The sequence below is a fragment of the Ursus maritimus genome, unplaced genomic scaffold (assembly GCF_017311325.1).
Source record: "Ursus maritimus isolate PB19 unplaced genomic scaffold, ASM1731132v1 scaffold_35, whole genome shotgun sequence".
Classification (NCBI taxonomy): Eukaryota; Metazoa; Chordata; class Mammalia; order Carnivora; family Ursidae; genus Ursus; species Ursus maritimus.
In genome coordinates, this window is record NW_024426119.1 from 24,554,467 (window position 1) to 24,574,437 (window position 19,971).

At 36.6% G+C, this 19,971-nt stretch overlaps 1 protein-coding gene across 1 annotated transcript in view; it reads left to right on the forward strand.

Moving 5' to 3' along the window:
• The window catches only part of CEP152 (centrosomal protein 152), a 91,362-nt gene extending 85,368 nt beyond the window's left edge, over positions 1 to 5,994 (forward strand). Inside the window, exon 27 of the mRNA XM_008705934.2 lies at positions 4,663 to 5,994. Within this exon, the coding sequence (XP_008704156.2) occupies positions 4,663 to 5,696 (1,034 nt within the window). The 3' untranslated portion in view covers positions 5,697 to 5,994. The remainder of the gene's footprint in view (positions 1 to 4,662) is intronic.
• Positions 5,995 to 19,971: the final 13,977 nt, after the last annotated feature.

Below are 19,971 nucleotides of genomic sequence, written 5' to 3' on the forward strand. Positions count from 1 at the left end.
AAAGATGTCTACTCTCAACACTTTTATTCAACATAGTACTGCAAGTCCTAGCTACAGCAGTCAGACAAGAAAAATCCAAACTGGTAGGGAAGAAGCAAAACTGTCATTTTTTTGCAGATGACATGATACTGTACATAAAAGACCCCAAATCCAACACCTAAAAATGACTAGAATTAAATGAATTCAGTAATGTTGCAGGATATAAAATTAATATACAGAAATCTGTTGTGTTTATATACACTAATAACAAAGTATCAGAAAGAGAAATAAAATAATTCCATTTATAATTGCACCAAATAGAATGAAATACCTAGGAATAAGTGTAATGACAGAGGTGAAAGACCTATCCTCTGAAAACTTAAAGAGATTGATGAAAGAAATTGAAAATGATATAAACAAATGGGAGGATATACTATACTCATGGATTGGAAGAATTAATATTGTTAAAATGCCCATACTACCCAAAGCAATCTATAGATTCAGTGCAATCCCAATGCAAGTGTTGATAGTATTTTTCACAAAAATAGGACAAATAACCCTAAAATTTGTATGGAATCACCAAGACCCTGAATAGCAGAAGCAATCTTGAGAAAGAAGAATAAAATTGGAGGTATCACAATTCCAAATTTCAAGCTATACGACAAAGCTCTAGTAATCAAACTGTGGTACTGGCACAAAAATAGACACATAAATCAATAGAACAGGATAGGGAGCCCAGAAATAAATTCATGATTATATGGTCAATCTATGACAAAGGAGGCAATAATATACAATGGGGAAAAGATGGTCTCTTTAATGATGGGAAAACTGCACAGCTACATGCAAAGGAATGGAACTGAATCACTTTCATAAACCATACACCAAAAAACCCTCAAAATGTTTGAAAGACCTAAATATTTGTAAGACCTCAAGCCATAAAAAAAAAAAAAAGAAAAAGAAAACATAGTCAATAATCTTTTGTACATTGACCTTAGCAGCTTTTTTCTGAGTATGTTTTCTCAGCCAAGGAAAACAAAAACAAAAATAAACTATTGTGACTATAGCAAAATAAAAGTTTCTGCACAGCGAAGGAAACAATCAACAAAACAAAAAGGCACCCTCCTGAATGGTAGAGCTTATTTGCAAATGATATATTCAATAAGGGGTTAATATCCAAAATATGTGTATATGTGTGTATGATATATTCAATAAGGGGTTAATATCCAAAATATGTGTATATGTGTGTATGTGTGTGTGTGTGTATACACACACACACACATATATAAAGAACTTCAACTCAGCACCCACAGAGTAAATAATCCAAAAATTAAAAATTAAAAAATGGGCAGAAGACATGAACAGACATTCTATAAAGAAGTCCTAGATGGCCAACAGACACATGAAAAGATGTTTAACGTCAGTCATCATCAGGGAAATGCAAATCAAAAGCCCAATGAGGTATCACCTCACACCTGTCAAAATGGCTAAAATAAAAAACACATGAAACAAATGTTGGTGAAGATGTGGAGAAAAAGGGACCGTAACTGTTGGTGGGAACGCAAACTGGTGCAGCCACTGTGGAAGGCAGTATAAAGATTCCTCAAAAAGTTAAAATAGAACTACCTTACAATCTAGTAATTGCACTACCGGGTATTTACCTCCAAAATACAACAATACTAATTTGCAAAGATATATGCACCCCTATGTTTATTGCAACATTATTTACAATCGCCAAGACATTGAAGTAGCTTGACTGTCCATCACTAGAAGAATGGACTAAGAAGACTTCATACACACATACACATAAATATTACTCAGCCATAAAAAAAGAATGAAATCTTCCCATTTGTGACAACATGGATGGATCTAGAGAGTATTGTGCTAAGTGAAATAAGTCAGACAGACAAATGCCATATGATTTCACTTATATGTGAAATCTAAAAAACAACACATAAAACAGAAACAGTCTCATTAATACAGAGAACAAATTGGTGGTTGCCAGAGGGGAGAGGGTGGGGATGGGTGAAACTGGTGAAGAAGATTAAAAGGTAAAATTTCCAGTTATAAAATAGGCAAGTCAAAGGGATGAAAAGTACAGCATGAGGAATATAGTCGATAGTATTTTAATAATTTTGTTTGGTGATGTTAATTATGCTTATTGCGGTGAGCAGTGTATATGTCTAGAACTGTTAAATCACTATGTCGTATTCCTGAAACTAATATAACATTGTATGGCAAGTGTACCTCAATTTTTAAAAATAAATAAATAAAAAATAAAAAGTTACAATTCATAGACCAAAAGTTGTGAGAAATCTCTGAAAGAAAGACTGTATAAGATTGAAGATGGAAGCAGTTCAAAACTGCCAGAAGATGACAGCTGTAAGTAGGAGCAGTATTAAAACTGTTCCACATGTGAAGGCAGTATGTTGTAGGGGATACCTGTGAGGTAAGTGTAATTAGTTGGTGTTCTAGAACCACAGTAACCAGATGGGTTCACTCTCTTTATTAATCCTTCTGCTTTCCCTTCCCCTGCCCCCAACATTGGGCTGTAGTAAGAGCAACAGGAACAAAGAGTGTCGGAACAGGGCAAGGCTCTAGATGGCTAGTCACACCAAGGAGGAACGTAGAGCCCACGTGCCCCAAGTACCAGCTATTGCATTTTTCCAGCCTTCAGCTTGTTCCTTTTACTACACTCTCAACTTTTTTTTTTAAAGATTTTATTTTTATTTATTCGACAGAGATAGAGACAGCCAGCGAGAGAGGGAACAAGCAGGGGGAGTGGGAGAGGAAGAAGCAGGCTCCCAGCGGAGGAGCCTGATGTGGGGCTCGATCCCATAATGCCGGGATCACGCCCTGAGCCGAAGGCAGACACTTAACCACTGTGCCACCTAGGCACCCCGTACACTCTCAACTTTTTTAAACAAGCTGATACCATACTCAGAACATCTATGAGATAAGCATTCAACCAAGGATCACCAAATACCTATAGAAAGCCAGCACCATGATAAAAGACACAAAACTCAAAATAAGACAAGGCAGAAAAACCCAATACAACTTATACCTATGGATACAAGTAATAGAACAAATAAAAGGACCTGAGAATTTTAGCAAAGTATAGTAGTCTCAAAAGGATGTAAGAACTGCAGAGGAAAATAATAAACACGTCTAACAGGTTTACTATTTTCAAGGAAAGGATATAGTTACTGATAACTCTAGCCATTGCTAGAAAAATACAAGTTTAAGTATGTGTATTAAGATTTTAGGCTAGTCAATAGAAAAAGAGAATATATAACTTTCAAACTAGTAGGGGAAGATTTGTAAGAAAAGGTTTCAATCTAACAGAATCACGAAAGAGGAAAAATACAACTAGAAGCATGGGTCAATAGAAAATTACTGTAGGGTCAAACATCAGCAATCACACTAAACATAAATATGTTAAACTCACTTATTAAAAGACCATAATTTCTGTTTTTTAAAAATTCAGACATGTTATTTCTATGAAAACAACATCAAAAATTCAAAGTGAAGGAATTAATAATATACTAAGCAATGAAGTGTTGATATTAGATAAATTATAAAATTAAATACAACATTAAGCAAATTATACTTGAAAGGGAGTAAAGTGAAGTTGCTAATGGGAAAGAAGACTCCTAAGAACCTATAAATGGGTTCTTTCCGTTCATAATTAAATAGCTTTAGAATATATAAAGCAAAAGCTGATGGAAATGTGTGAAAAATTAATAAATTGCCAGTCACACTGGGGGATTTTGAACATATCTGTGGGGAAATGGGGCTTTTGAATTTCTAGAAAGCTTGAAGCAGAGATTGTTCAGGAATCCACAAGTCTGATATTGGTAGACATTCTTTAAAAAAGCACAAAGATTATTTGTTGAAATTTGGGAGTGGTGATGTGGAACTTGAGTGTAAAAGATTTGGGGGCAACTGTGCATATGTCCTAATAAAAGCAAACCCTTTTCATGATCTAGGGACCAAGGTACACACCTGAGGTATGGTTTCTCTGATTTTATGTTATGTGGCTGCTGTGCTTCTGATCAGATTTTATGTCTTAGGTACTTAAATCAGAAATTCCATTTTAGCTTTTACTCTGTGTGTGTGTAGGTGTGCTTATGCTGGCATTGGGTGTTGGGGTTCTTCTAGCAAATTTTCTTCATCGGAGCAGAATTGGAAACGTGGCAGTTGGCTCTTGAAATGTGATATCTGTTGCAGAAAATCATCAGATGCATGACAATAATGTCAGATTTTAGTAACAAAATTGCTTAACTTTAATGGATATGTAAAATAATATTTTTAAATGTCCAGCATTGATGTATTTTCTTTGAGAATGATTAAAATACAACATTCTTGTGGCAAGCCTGGGTGGCACGGCGGTTAAGCGTCTGCCTTCGGCTCAGGGCGTGATCCCGGTGTTATGGGATCGAGCCCCACATCAGGCTCCTCCGCTATGAGCCTGCTTCTTCCTCTCCCACTGCCCCTGCTTGTGTTCCCTCTCTCGCTGGCTGTCTCTATCTCTGTCGAATAAATAAAGAAAATCTTTAAAAAAAAAATAAAATAAAATACAACATTCTTCGGAAATACATGAAAACATAATTTTTTTTCCTCCTCTTTCAATGTTAATTTTCTCCTAATTTTGTTTTCCCCTAATTTTGTGTTCCCTTTATGTAGTAGTACTACCTCTGACTTCAGAGATGCTGACTGGAGTTGAAAAATCAAAAAGAAATGATGTGAATCAGAACACACCACGTCACACTGAAAGCAAATCAAACAGTACACAAACTATCCCCAGAAGTATGTGTGACCAAGTTCCTAAGAGAAGGTCTGCTTGTAACTTACGAAGACGGTTAGAGGACGCAGAGCATGGGGACACAAAGCACACGGGTTCCAAAGGATCACACTTAGGCTTCCAGTTTGGGGATAACAATTATAAACACCCAGACATGTTGCCAAAAAATGTTTCTCCTGAGTTTGTTCCTTGTGAAGGTGAAAAAGGCTTTGGTTTGCATAAGAAGAAAGACCTCAGTGATACTGGCTCTGAATCACTTCAGCATTCAGCTGCATACCCGTTTCTTGGATCCTTCGGAAATAAACCCTCTAGATATACCCCTAGTCTTTCTGAATCTGGATCCACGCATACGACCTTTCGAGGTCCTAATGAAAGACTTGGTTTAAAAGTGTATAAGTGTAATCCACTAATGGAAAGTGAAAATGCTGCATCCGAGAAAAGTCAAAGTTTGGGTGTTCGGGAAACTCCAGTAAAGGATGGAGGGGACCTGGATGACTCCATAGGCTGGCATTCCAACAGTGCCACTTTACCCTGCAACAGTCACGAAGTGTCATTTTTACACAGTAGACCACAAGAAACTCTGGATATACCAGCTGACGCTGTTAATTTCAAAGAGTTTTCAGCAGCCAGTTGTCTTTCAGATACAGAGAAAAATAAAAAGATTTGTCAACCAATGGAATGTCAGAGTGGTCACACTTCAGACCTGTCAGAAGAAACCCTTTGTTCCCAGCCAGAGATCAGTAGGATTCTTAGACACCTTCCTCATCATAAAGCTGATATATTAAAGTCCGATTACAAAAAACTGAGCGGTACAGTACCATCATCTGTGTGTCGGCAGCCTTCGAGAAAATTAATTGCTCCTCTATCTAGCCAACAAGATAGTGGCTTTGATAGCCCCTTTGTCAATCTAGACTAATTGTACAGTATTTAAGAAATCATTAATATATTGGCAAAACTGGAAGGGAAGATTCATACTGAAAAAATTGTGGACTCTATTTGAGGTGTTTTAATAATATCTATCATATGAGTAAAGTGTTCTCATAAAATGATTTGAGATATTAATGTTGCCTTAATCTTACAGAGACCTGATGGTGTATGTGTAATCTGCTTCTGTGTGGTGCTTTATATTTGGTTGCTAAACCATCTATTTTTATACTTCTAAATTAGCTTTCTGTGCAGTGTTAAATTATTTAAATAAACTTGCATATTGCCTATTGAGTTGTTATGAATTCTTTTATAATTCGTAATATAGAAATGTTATACTGAGATGTTTGAAATTCATGTAGACTAAAATATAAATTTTGATGATTTGTATGTATGATCAGCGAAATTCAGTATTTGAAATTAGTCATGTTTAATAAGGATGTAGATTTACTTGATGTACTTTTCCTGGAAATATCTCCTCAAAATTTTGATCCTTATTCTCAATTAGTATAAAAGAAGTATTTCAAGGATTGCCAAAAAATACATAGTTGTGTCCTCGTTTCATCATTTAAAATATTAACCTGAATTTTTTAGTTGACATTAGCATTATTTCAAATCTCATGTGATAGCTAGAGACTTATGTTTTCACACAGTCTTTCTTCTGAAATACTACTTTTTAAAAGTTGAAATAATAAAACATTACATAGCGAAAAATTTTAAGCTATTAGATTTTTATGTTCATGAATAATGCAGAATTGGCTAACTTATTAATGCTATGGGTGGAAACTTATAATTCTAAACTATGCAGAAATGAATGTCTACCTAAATAATGTTTCTAGATGAATTTTTTTTTCAGATTCCGAGAGATGGATATGAAAGTTTTAGGTGAGTGCAAGTGCTTTTTGAAAACATTGATTATAGCTTTCCCTCATATCTCTTACCCTCAACTGTGTTATGGACTGTGTTTGTGGGTTGATTGCGTGTATTTTTTACCAGGCTAAGTTGGATTGTGGTTGGGCAGGTGACAAGGTGCATCATCCTCCCGCTGATAACCATCTCTAAAAGCAAGAACCAAGAAGTGAGCCTTTCAGGACTTGGAAAGCACTGTCACCTTCACCAGTGACCTGATGTAGTTAAGCCTAAAATTTAGTCCTGGATTTCAGAGTTTGAGTTGACATGAGCTGAAGAAAGGAACACACCATGTCTTCAAAGTCTCACTTGTATTCCCAGAGACACAACGTTCCTTTTCCAACAGTTAGGGTGTCATTTCTCATTCTAGGAAAACCCCTCAACCATCCATGTTTCAGGTGGATCTGGTTGGTGATTGATAGTTTTAAGCTCTGGATATAATAATATATGTAATGGAACTGAAAATCTAGCTCACTGCTCACCTGCTTTTTCATCTTTGTTTTAAATCCTTATCAGGTATCTCAGCCCTCAACTTCAAGGTTGAATTGGAAATCATCTTGGTTTCCGCTTCTTTTATGGTGTCTTTAATCTTTTTTGATGTCCATAATTTCAGCAGGATTAGGTTACTTCATTTTGTTCACTCTACACACAACCACCAAGGAAGGTTTACGTTTAAGTGACTACACAGCCGAAGTACCACTGGCGATTTCCATTGGTCTGAAGGCAGATGTCACAACAGAGAGGAGGTTGGTGCCTCATAGATGTTATGGTCACATAAATCCTACTGCATCACGGTGCTTTTTCTTTTTTATATGTTGCTGGGTTTTATTTGCTAATACTGTGTTAAGGATTTTCATGTGAGTGCTCACAGGGGGTATTGGTCTCTATTTTTCTTGTGATATCTTTATCTTGCGTTGGTGAAAGGGTAATACTGGTCTCAGAATGAGTTGGAACGTTCCCTTGCCTCTATTTTCTGAAAGAGTTTGTGTAAGATTGGTTCTTTTATAGCCCTTTTAATTTGGCTGGTTATTATGTCCCTTCTTTCATCCCTGATTTTGGTATTCTGTGTCATCTTTTGTTTTTTTCTAAGTCTAGCTAAAGACTTAGCAATTTTGTTATTTTTCCCAAAGAACTTTTGGTTTCTTTGTTTTTCTTTATTTTTCTGTTTGCTATTTCATTGATTTCTTTCCCCTCTGATCTTTATTTCCTTCCTTCTGCTTACTTCAGGTTTGATTTGCTCTTGTCTACTCTTAAAGTAGGGGGTTAGATTATTGATGAGAAACCTTTCATTTCTAGTATAGGTATTTAAACTTCTGAATTTCCCACTAAGCACTGAATAAGCTATACCTCATAAATTTTGATATGTTTTTTGTTTTCACTTAATCAAAATATTTTCTAATTTCTCATTCCTTCTTTGAAACCATGGGTTATTTAGGAAATTGTCACTTCATTTCCAAGTATTGGGTATTTTCTGAATTTCTTTATTTTTAATTTATTTGTTGGAGAATATACTTTGAATGATTTGAGTCCTTTCAAGAAATTTCTTGACACTTGTTTTACGTCTTGCATATGGTCTATGCTGGAGAATGTTTCACATGCATCTGAAAAGAATGCATATTCTTCTCCCATTTGATGGAGTGTTAAAAAAATGTCAGGTCACGTTGGTGACAGTGTTACTCAAGTCTACTATCTTCTTGCTGATTTTTTGCCTGTTCTGTTAGCTATTGAGTAGAACATTGTAATTTCTAACTGTAATTGTTAAATTGTCTATTTTTCCTTTCAATTCTGTCAGTTTTTACTTCATGTATCTTGGGGCTCTGTTTTTAGGCATATATACCTTTATATTTGTTATGTCTTTCTAATGTATTGACCTTTTATTATTATAAAATGTCTTGCTATGTCTCTAGTGATATTTCTTAAAGTCCAGTTTGTCTGAAATTAATACAGCCATTTCAACTCTCTCATTATAACAGTTTATGTGGCATATATTTTTCTGTCCTTTTTCTTTTAACTTACATGTGTCTTTTAATTTGAAGTGGGTTTCTGGTAGTCAACATCTTTTTGGATCTTGATTTTTGTTTTCCTATACAATACAGCTTTGCTCTTGGATTGGAGTTTTTAGTCAATAAAATTTAATAAAATTATGGTTGGATTTATGTCTGCCATTTTGCTATTTGCTTTCTCTGTATCTTTTTTTTTTTTTTTTAAGATTTTATTTATTTACTTGAGAGAGGGTGAGCACAATGAGGGGTTCAATCTCAGGACCTGCTAAGCATGGAGCCTGACTGACACGGGGCTCAATCCCAGGACCCTGGGACCATGACCTGAGCTGAAGGCAGATGCTTAACCAACTGAGCCACCCAGGTGCCCCTGCTTTCTCTATATTGTATGTCCTTTTATTATTGGGTTATTCCTTTACTCCTTATTTTGTATTAAACATGTTTATCAGGGTACTGTTTTAATTGCTCTTAAGTTTTTACTATTTTTAAAGTCATTTTCTAAGTCGTTCTGAGTATTATTAGGCATCTTAACTTATTGCAGACTACTTCAGGTTAATATTAACTAACTTCTGGTACAATATAGCAACTTTGTTCCAGCATACCTTTATTTCCTTCCCCTTCCCTTGTGCTATTAATTGTCATATATATTACATTTGTGTTTTATTTTATATATATCTACACACATATTTACCTACATAATACTGTTATTATTACTTTATACAATGTCTTTCAAAGAATTTAAGAGAAGAAAAGAAGATATATAAGGGAATGTATATACATTTTAAAATGTTTACTATTGCTGCTGGTTTTCATTTTTTTCCCATGGATTCAAGTTACTGAGTCTATTTTTATTTCTCTCATCCTAAGGGACTTTTTTTTTTTTTTTTTAAGCATTCCTTGTAAGGTAAGTATGCCAGCAATAAATTCTCTCAGTCTTTATTTTGGAATATACTTCAAATTAGTTTTTGTGGGATAGAGTTTGATGGATTTAGAATTTTTGGTTGTCACCCCTCTACCCCCATCCCTTTGAATATGTCTTTCCACTGTCTTATGACCACCATTGTTTTTGATGAAAAGTTAGCTGTTAATCGTATTGTTCTGTTTGTGATGAGTTGTTTTTCTCCTGCTGCTTTTAAGATTTTTCTCTTTTGCTTTCAACCGTTTGAGCGTAGTGTGTCTAGGTGTTTGTGTTTATCCTACTTGGGATCTGTTGAGATTCAGGGATTTGTGGATTAATATTTTTTTTTCAAATTAGGAGGTTTTTTTGACCGTTATTCTTTCCATTATTTTTTTCTGCCCCTTTCTGGGGCTCATATGTATATTGATATATTTGCTGTTGTGCCATAGGTCTTTGAGGCTCTGTACATATTCCTTTAAAATTTTAAACAAATTTATAATGGCTGCCTTATAGTCCTCTTTTTTTATTGTAGTATGAATACTACTAACATGAGATCTATTCTCTTAACAGTTAAACTGCACAATACAGTATTGTTAGCTATAGGCACAGTGTTTTACAGCAGATCTCTAGAACTTAATCATCTTGCATAACTAAAATTTTATATCTCTTGAACAGCAACTCCCATTTCTTCCTCCTGTCAATTACCATTCTACTCTGTTTCAATGAGTATTGCTGTTTTAGATCCCTCGTATATGTAGTATCATGCAGTATCTGTTCTGTGAGTTGTAGTTTTTGTTTATTAAATTCAACATCTGAACACAAACATAGTTTCTCTTGATAGCTTTTTTCTTCAGTATGGGTCACACTCTACAATTTCTTTATGTGCTTCACAAATTTGTTGAAGACTGGAGATATTATGTAAGATATTATAGCAACTCTGAATTTGACATTTGTTCCGCTGAGTGTTGTTGCTCCTTCTGTTGTTATTGTTGTTAATTTGTTTGCTTTGTAATTTGCCTGGACTTAATCTGAAAAATCTCTCTCCTGCAGTGTGTCTGCTGATTCCTCTGCTCAGTTATTTTAGTTTGTGTTTTTATTTTTTAAGCCTGGCTTTTAGAGGATGCCCCTGCATATATATAGTTTCATGGTCATCCAATGATTAGTCAGAGATTGTACTCAAAAACCTTGAGTCAGTAGCTCTTCCACCCTCCGCTGATACATCCGCAGGGGTGTGGAGATATGCATTCTAAGTTCAGACAAGTTTTTTGTCTTCCTCCACTTTTACTTCCTCCTGAGCTTTTCCAGGTCTTCTGTGCACATGTGTACATCCTCTTTGTCAGCCAAAGGATATGCGGAGAGCTTGGGCCCTTTACGTCTTCCCTGTATATACATGCAGCCTCCCACTCAGGCACAGATGCATAGAGAGCATATTTAGCCCCTCATTTGCAGTCTTCTTGCCGATTTTTTCATTAGTCTGCTAGATTCTTGTCTCAAATGGGACCACAGTCTCAGGCAAGCAGAACTATACACCTTCCTTGTTTTTGTCCCTCTAACTTTGCTGTTTTTTTTACTAACAATACCGCTGGGTATGAGCTTCTTGCCTTCCGCTCCAGATTAAGTCAGCCCCACTCTGGAAGAGAAGCTATTAATTTTCACTACCATCCTTGTCCTGTTAGCACTACCTAACTCATCAAGGTGGAGAGGAGAATGGGAGTAGCCCCAGGTAACAATGCTTCAGAGTCCTCTTTCCAAGTTATTTCATTTGGGTTTATTTCCAGAGCCCTGAAATGGTGGTTTTTGATAGTTTTTTTTTTTCCTACTGTTATAGTTGTTTTGTGGGGAGGAGAGGAACTGCTGACCTCTTACACTACCAGAAGTTCTCTTATTTTTATCTATTCTCCTAAATTCTTTTCTGTGTACTAATTTTTCCTTTATTTTATCCTGAAAATTTTTTATCTTGACAAACTATAATCTATAGAAAGTAAACACCTGCATACTCTTCATTTAGATTTACCAATTGTTAAATTTCTATATTTGCTCTATATTTATTTGGAAATAGACACATACATGCATATACGTAATATATAAGTTTTTTCTCTGAAAAGTTAGTTGCAGACACCATGGTAATTCATCCTTAAAAACTCCAACATGCATCTCCTAAGAACAAAAACATTTTCCTACATAAGTACAATTGTCATATTTAGGAAATTGTAGATTGATAAACATATACATAGTCTATATTCAGATTGCTCTAATTATCACAATAATGTATTATAACTTTTTTTTTTTTTTGGATTTGTGCTGTCCACCTTCAGACTGAGGACCCACTGCTTTTCTTCCATTATGAAAAATATTCAGCCATTAATTTTCATTCACTAAATATTTATGATGTGTAACAATTGCTTTTTGCTGTTCTAGGGGGTTATAGCACTTATCAAAACATATGAGTTCCTATCTTCATAGCTCTCACATTCTAGTCAGGGGAGACAATAAATACACATAATTTATGTAGTATGTTAGAAACTGGTTAAGTGCTATGGAGATAAATAAGGTCAAGTAAGGGGAAGAAGGAGTGATAGGAGAGAGGTGATCACAAGTTTAAATGGCATACTGGGGGTAGATCACACTGAGAGGCTAACATTTGGGAAAAGATTTGAAGGAATTGAATATAGCTTCACTGTTCCTTATATTCTCTACTTCAGGAACTCTTATTAATCATAACCCCATCCTCTGTGTCTTTTAATTGTTTTTTTGTATATTTTTAGCTGTTTCGTGGAATTCCTCAGTGTGGACTTCCAGTTTGCTAATTCTGTCTTTGTTTATTCCATTTATGGAGTTTTTTTATTTTACTTTCAGGATTTCTAGTTGATGTGTTTATACCTGTATTTTTTGTATAATTTCTGCTTGTTTGGTAATTTAAAAAATAGATTCTATTTATATATTTAGAGACTTAAAAATACTTTAAGTTACTTCTAGAGTAATTATTGATGTCACTTGGGAGTGAGGTCATACCCAAATTGTTACTTCTATTGCATTGCATAGAATTAGTTTCCCCCTGTGTATGGAATTTTAGCTTGCAGTGCAACAATGAAGAGGACTTTTTTTTTTCCTTATGAATTTTCTCCATCCACCCTGTCTAGATTTTTGTGGTTGCCTCTGCCTGGACCCTTGGGTCCCCAGTTCCAGAGCAGGTCTTACGTAGGTGGTTTCTGATCCATTAGGGATATCTTAAATCTGGTCACTGAGCCAGCAGGCAACTTGGCCCAGGTCCTGGCTGCAAGGCTGTGTCTGTATCCTCCAGGCTCTCTAGGTACATAGTTTTTATATAAGCTGTGGCCTCAGGCAGTGATTGTTGTTCTCAGTCACCCTGGGGTAAGGAAGCTCTACCTGGGTGACTAGTTTAAACAGTTAGTTTTTCCTTTATCTCCTTTAGGTAGGACACTTTTAATCCTTGATATTCTGAAGAACTCCTGGCTGCCTGTACTGCTTTTGGATCCAGACCAGGTAGTATCTTACTTTTCAAGTTCTCAGAAATCTCTTGTTTTTTAATGTCTTATCTTTCGATTTTATCCCCCCCCCCCGATCACTGCTATATGTTAGCAGATGTTGGGTACTCCCCAAGTGTTAACTTAAAATGCCATCAGTGACCGAAAATCTGCTTTACTGTTAACTCTGTGGCCTTTGGCTATTTTCTTAGCGTCTCTGGTCCTCAGTGTCTGCTGTTATTAAGATTTAGGCATGTCTCACAACTAGTTAATGACTCAGGTAAACTAGATCTAAGAGTATATGAAGGGGAGTAGTGGGAAATACAGCTGGAAAGGTAAATTGAGGCTACATCGTGGGTGGCTTTGAATGCAAAGCAAAGAATGAGAAGTTTGGTTCATAGAAAATGGAGAGTTATTGGAGGTCAGATAGCATGATGTGGAGAGATTAGTGAGACTGTGCTGCAGGAGGCCTTGGAGGAGCAGAGAAAACAGGCAGAGAAGCCAGGGGGATGATGTTCTGGCACAGTTTAGGCCAGAGCCCAGGTGCAAGTGGTCAGAATGAAGAGGTGACAAGATTGAGAATGGTACAACAGTAGGTTTAACAGGACTTGCTGCCTGATTGAATTTAAGATCAAGGGAAAGAGAAGCACCAGAAGGGATTTTAGAACCCGGGTGATTGTGAAGGTGATTGTTCCAATCTATAGGTATTGAGAAATCAGGAAGAAACTAGGACATGGTGATTTTAAGTGGTTTTGCCTTCCGTTGAATACTGCAACGTGCAGGCCTTTGGTGGGCACACATTAGTGGTTACAGCTGCTTCACACACATTAACTTCATGCCGGGCGTTGTGGCAGGCACTTCATTAGCTCATTGAATCCTCGTGGTAGGCTTTTGAAGTAGGCTTCATACGGGCACTTTTTGGATGGATGAAATTGAGGCTTAGAGGGGTTAAATTATTTGCTCAAGGTTAACACAACTAACACTGGAAGAGTCAGAAGTCACACCCAGGTCTGTTTTTGTTTTTGTTTTTCTAATAAACTTCACTTAATAGTTCTAGATTTACAAAATTTGCAAGTATAGTACAGAGAGTCGCCATACACCTTTCACCCAGATTCCCCTATTGTTAGCATGTTCCATTTGCCACAACTAAGGAACCGATTTCATCCAGGGTTTTTTTTTTTTTTTTTTTTTTTTACTCGAGAGCCTACGGTCCTAATCCCTATACTGTCTTTATTTGACTTGGCTTATAGGTGAGCTGGAATTTATTTTAAAGGAGAGTTCTTTCCTTTTCCCTCTCCTTCCACTTCTCCCCATATGCTCCCAAGAAGGAAAATGAGTTCAGCAGACTCCTGCACATGTGAAATCAGTTTAACTTGCTTTCTTGGTAGGATGTAGGGGAAAAAAAACAGGTCTTACTCTTTGGTGAAGGTTTATGGAATAGAACATTATGTGGAGGCTATTTTGAAACTATGAATTTACCAACACAAGCGAAGAGCCTATAATATAATAGGACCATATTTTGTAATTTTAAAATTCAACCAGTAATGGTTCATCTAAAAAGAAAAATTAAAAGACATTTAGAAATTTCTTAGCAGTAAATAGGCCATTCTAAAACTTCTTGATATTATTATAACAACATTTTTCCTTAAGGACCGGATAGCAAATTAATTAGAAATCAAACTGGTAAATGTCATTAAAAAGAAACTTTATTTTTAAAGATAATAGAAATGGAATGGCTTCTTCCTTAAAGTTCAACAATAATATGGAAACTTTGAAATCAAATTAAATTTCGTATTAAAAATGCTGTCTGATGAGTAAGTTGAATAAAACCAACAAAAATGTGGTTTTTAAAATTATTTTGTTTTGGTCCAGGCATAGTCGTCATCTGAAAATTTTGTTTCCTCACAAATTTGGTTTCACAGTTTTATTAATCGTGTTGTGTACATAATGTACTAGATGGCCTTCTTCCTGTGTTTCCCCAACCCTGTAAATCGCAGAAACAGTTCATTTGTGTACGAACATTGGGTGAACCCAGTTGATGCATTATATGGCATATAGGTGTTAATGGTTTCGTTCGCTACCAGTTAGTTTTTCTGAAGATTTTTTTAAAAATGTGGCGCAGTGTCACAATCTACCCTGCAAAGTATCCAAGACTTTGTTCATTAAATAGTTACTTTGATTCTGATCTTCCCATGAATTCAGATTTCTGCTGCAATTGGTTAAAAGTTTTTCAAAATTCTTACCTGTTAGATTTCTTAAGGTTTGGGCTATGCCTAGTAATAGCATATGGTTTTTGGGTTATCTCTAATGGGCCAATTACAGTATTAAACTCCATTTTTCACTTTGGTCCCATCCTTCCAAAGTAGGTTTTTAATCCTCATCTTACAGAAGAGAAAGTGCTGAAGGGACTTACGCAAGGATTCTCGTGCAGCTGATAAAGTATCCAGAGTGACCATGGGGTTATAGCAAGGTGACTGTGAACCCAGATATTCACCAAGCATTGTCCATAAACCCAAACCATATATCTCTAACATTGATTCCGCTTCTTTTCCCCCCAAATATATGTAGATGCTACTGTATCATTGATAAGAGGCCTTCACGCTAAAAACAGTTAGGAGTTGCTGCACTGTCCCAACGAAATGCCTTTTTAAAATCCGATCAGGTCTACGCTGCATGGCTCAAATCCAGTTAGTACAAACCGTACTTTTCTCAGGTGAGAATACTGAGGTAGTGATTAGGGTAGACTTTGGAATCAAGTATGGTTTGAATCTATTACATCACTGAACAGTGAGCCCAAATTCCACCTCTGAAAAATGGGGATACGTGGCTATTGCTTGTGTACACAATGTTATCACCTACTTCTTTTTGGCAGAGCAACGAGGTGGCGCCTGTACCCTCCTCTCGTAACTGTGTTCCAGCTCAAGAGCTAACTCATGTTTAGCATGAGCTAAGCACAGTGGCTCCAATTCCTATTGCCCGTGATTGGTTTAGTGTGGGCATAAGACTCGGTTCTGGACGGTGCGATATAAGGGAAGGGCTGGAGGGCTTCTGGAAAATGTTCCTTCCTAAATAGTATCTGCTACACTGAATAGAACTGATGTACAATGACGAGTGTGTAACTTCTAGATCAAAGGTGAGAGCTACTTTCTAGATGTCTTACATATTAAAAGCAAATTATCTCCTTCAAGTCACCTCCTCCTGAATAAATATTCTATGAAGTTTATTTTCAAAGGTCTTTTCCTTGGAGCAAATAAAATTATTTACATCTGTTTGACCACTCAGAAGCAAAAATAGATACCAGTAAAAATGCTGAACGTGCCCAAATCAGATTATGTAAGGTTAACCAAAGAGGCCTCCTTAGAAGAAATGAAAAGTTTTGTTGTCCTTAAAAGAAGTCTTCAGAAATTTTAGAGCCAGATGCATATGGATATGGGCAGTGTTGTGGGGTTGTGGAGCGCAATGGTCAAGAAAAAATTCTTGAGACATTATATAAACTTAGTTAAGTTTAAGTAGCGCAGGGACAGGACCTGTGGGCAGAAAGAGCTGCACTTTTGCTGTATGAAGCTGGTGGTTATATGCTTAGTGTTCAAGGGGAAGGGGATGTGCAGGAAGTATTAGATCATAAATGTCTTCTTTGAATTTCTACTCTTTTTTTTAATTTAAAATTTTATTATGCTAGTCACCATACAGTACATCCCCAGTTTTTGATGTAGAGTTCCATGATTCATTAGTTGCGTATAACACCCAGTGCACCATGCAGTATGTGCCCTCCTTACTAGCTTATCCCATTCCCCCACCCTCCTCCCCTCTGAAGTCCTCAGTTTGTTTCTCATAGTCCATAGTCTCTCATGTTTCATTCCCCCTTCTGATTACCCCCCTTTCTTTATCCCTTTCTTCCCCTACTGATCATTCTAGTTCTTATGTTCCATAGATGAGAGAAATCATATGATAGTTGTCTTTCTCTGCTTGACTTATTTCACTTAGCATTATCTCCTCCAGTGCCGTCCATGTTGTAGCAAATGTTGAGAACTCGTTCTTTCTGATAGCTGAGTAATATTCCATTGTATATATGGACCACAACTTCTTAATCCAGTCATCTGTTGAAGGGCATCTCGGCTCCTTCCACGATTTAGCTATTGTGGACAATGCTGCTATGAACATTGGGGTGCATATGGCCCTTCTCTTCACTACGTCTGTATCTTTGGGGTAAATACCCAGTAGTGCAATGGCTGGATCATAGGGTAGCTCAATTTTTAACTTTTTAAGGGACCTCCACACTGTTTTCCAGAGTGGCTGTACCAACTTGCATTCCCACCAACAATGTAGGAGGGATCCCCTTTCTCCACATCCTCTCCAACAATTGTTGTTTCCTGCCTTGTCTATTTTTGCCATTCTAACTGGCGTAAGGTGGTATCTTAGTGTGGTTTTGATTTGGATTTCCTGATGGCTAATGATTTTGAACATTTTTTCATGTGTCTGTTAGCCATTTGTATGTCTTCATTGGAAAAGTGTCTGTTCATATCTTCTGCCCATTTTATGATTTGTTTATTTGTTTCTTGTGTATTGAGTTTGAGAAGTTCTTTGTAGATCTTGGATACCAGTTTTTTATCTGTAGTGTCATTTGCAAATATATTCTCCCATTCTGTGGGCTGCCTCTTAGTTTTTTTGACTGTTTCCTTGGCTGTGCAGAAGTTTTTTATCTTGCTGAAGTCCCACAAGTTCATTTTTTCTTTTGTTTCTCTTGCCTTTGGAGATGTGTCATGAAAAAAGTTGCCGTGGCCGATGTAGAGGTTGCTGTCTATGTTCTCTAGGATTTTGATGGATTCCTGTCTCACATCGAGGTCTTTCATCCATTTGGAGTTTATCTTTGTGTATGGTGTGAGAGAGTGGTCAAGTTTCATTCTTTTGCATGTAGCTGTCCAATTTTCCCAGCACCATTTATTGAAGAGACTGTCTTTTTTCCACTGGATGTTTTTTCCTGCTTTGTCAAAGATTAGTTGCCCAAAGAGCCGAGGGTCCATTTTGGGTTCTCTATTCTGTTCCATTGGTCTATGTGTCTGTTTTTGTGCCAGTACCATGCTGTCTTTGTGATCACAGCTTTGTAGTACAGCTCGAAATCCGGCAATGTGATGCCCCCAGCTTTGTTTTTCCTTTTCAACAGTTCCTTGGTGATTTGGGGCCTTTTCTGTTTCCATACAAATTTAAGGGCTGTTTGTTCCAGTTCTTTGAAAAATGTCATTGGTATTTTGATCGGGATGGCATTAAGAAAGTTCGTATTGCTCTGGGTAGCCTGACATTTTTAACTATGTTAATTCTTCAATCCGTACAGTATGGAATGATTTTTCCCATCTTTTTGTCTTCTTCAATGTCTTTCAAAGAGTGATTTGTAGTTTCTAGAATATAGATCCTTTACTAGTCTCTGGTTAAGTTAATTCGAGATAACATATGATTTTGGTGCTATTGTAAATGGAATGGATTCCCCTAATTTCTCTTTCTTCAGTCTCATTGTTGCGTGTATAATCGACTGATTTCTGAACATTGATTTTGTATCCCGCCAAATTACATATTGCTCTATAACTTCTAGTAGTTTGGGAGTGGATTCTTTTAGGTTTCCCATATAGAGTATCATGTCATCTGCGAAGAGAGACAGTTTGACCTCTTCTTTGCTGAGTTGGATACCTTTTATCCCTTTTTGTTGTCTGATTGCAGTTGCGAGGATTTCTAGTACTATGTTGAATAATAATGGTAAGGGTGGGCATCCTTGTTGTGTTCCTGATCTTAAGGGAAAGGCTTCCAGCTTATCCCTATTGAGGATGATATTTGCTGTAGGCTTTTCATAGATGGTTTTTATGAGATTGAGGAATGTACCCTGTATCCCTACACTCTGAAGGGTTTTAATCAGGAAAGGATGCTGTATTTTGTCAAATGCTTTTTCTACATCTATTGAGAGAATCATATGATTTTTGGCTTTTTCCTTCTGGAGAAAATCTAAGACACCGATCGATTTGCGAATGTTGAACCACCCTTGCATCCCAGGGATGAATCCCACTTGGTCTTGATGGATAATCCTTTTAATGTACTGTTGGATCCTATTAGCTAGGATCTTGTTAAGAATTTTGGCATCCATATTCATCAGGGAAATCTGTTTGTAATTCTCCTTTTTGATGGGGTCTTTGCCTGGTTTGGGGATCAAGGTAATACTGGCCTCATAGAATGAGTTTGGTAGTTTTCCTTCTGTTTCTATTTTTTGAAACAGCTTCAGGAGAATAAATATTATTTCGTCTTTGAATGTTTGGTAGATTTCCCTGGGGAATCCATCAGTCCCTGGAGTTTTGTTTTTTGGAAGGTTTTTAATCACTGCTTCAATCTCTTCATAATTAATTGGTCTGTTTAAGAAATCAATTTCTTCCTGTTTCAGTCTTGGTAGTTTATAGGTTTCCAGGAAGGCATCCATCTCTTCCAAGTTGCTTATTTATTGGCATAAAGCTGTTGATAAAAGTTTCTAATGATCCTTCCTATTTCATTGGTGTTGGTTGTGACCTCTCCCTTTTCATTCATAATTTTGTTAATTTGGGTCCTTTCTCTATTCTTTTGGATAAGTCTTGCCAGTGGCTTATCTATTTTATTTATTCTTTCAAAGAACCAGCTTCTGGTTCTGTTGATCTGCTCTACTGTGCTCCTGGTTTCTAATTCATTGATCTCTGCTCTAATCTTGATCAACTGCTTTCTTGTGTGTGGATTAGGCCTGTCCTTCTGTTGCTGTTCCAGCTTCTTGAGGTGAGAATATAAAAACTGCATTTTAGATTTTTCTGTTCTTCTGAGTGAGGCTTGGATGGCTATGTATTTCCCCCTTAGGACTGCCTTTGCAGTGTCCCATAGGTTTTGGACCGTTGTGTTTTCATTCTCGTTGGTCTCCATAAATTGTTTAAATTGATTTTTGATTTCCTGGTTTTTCAAATCATTCTTGAGCAGGAT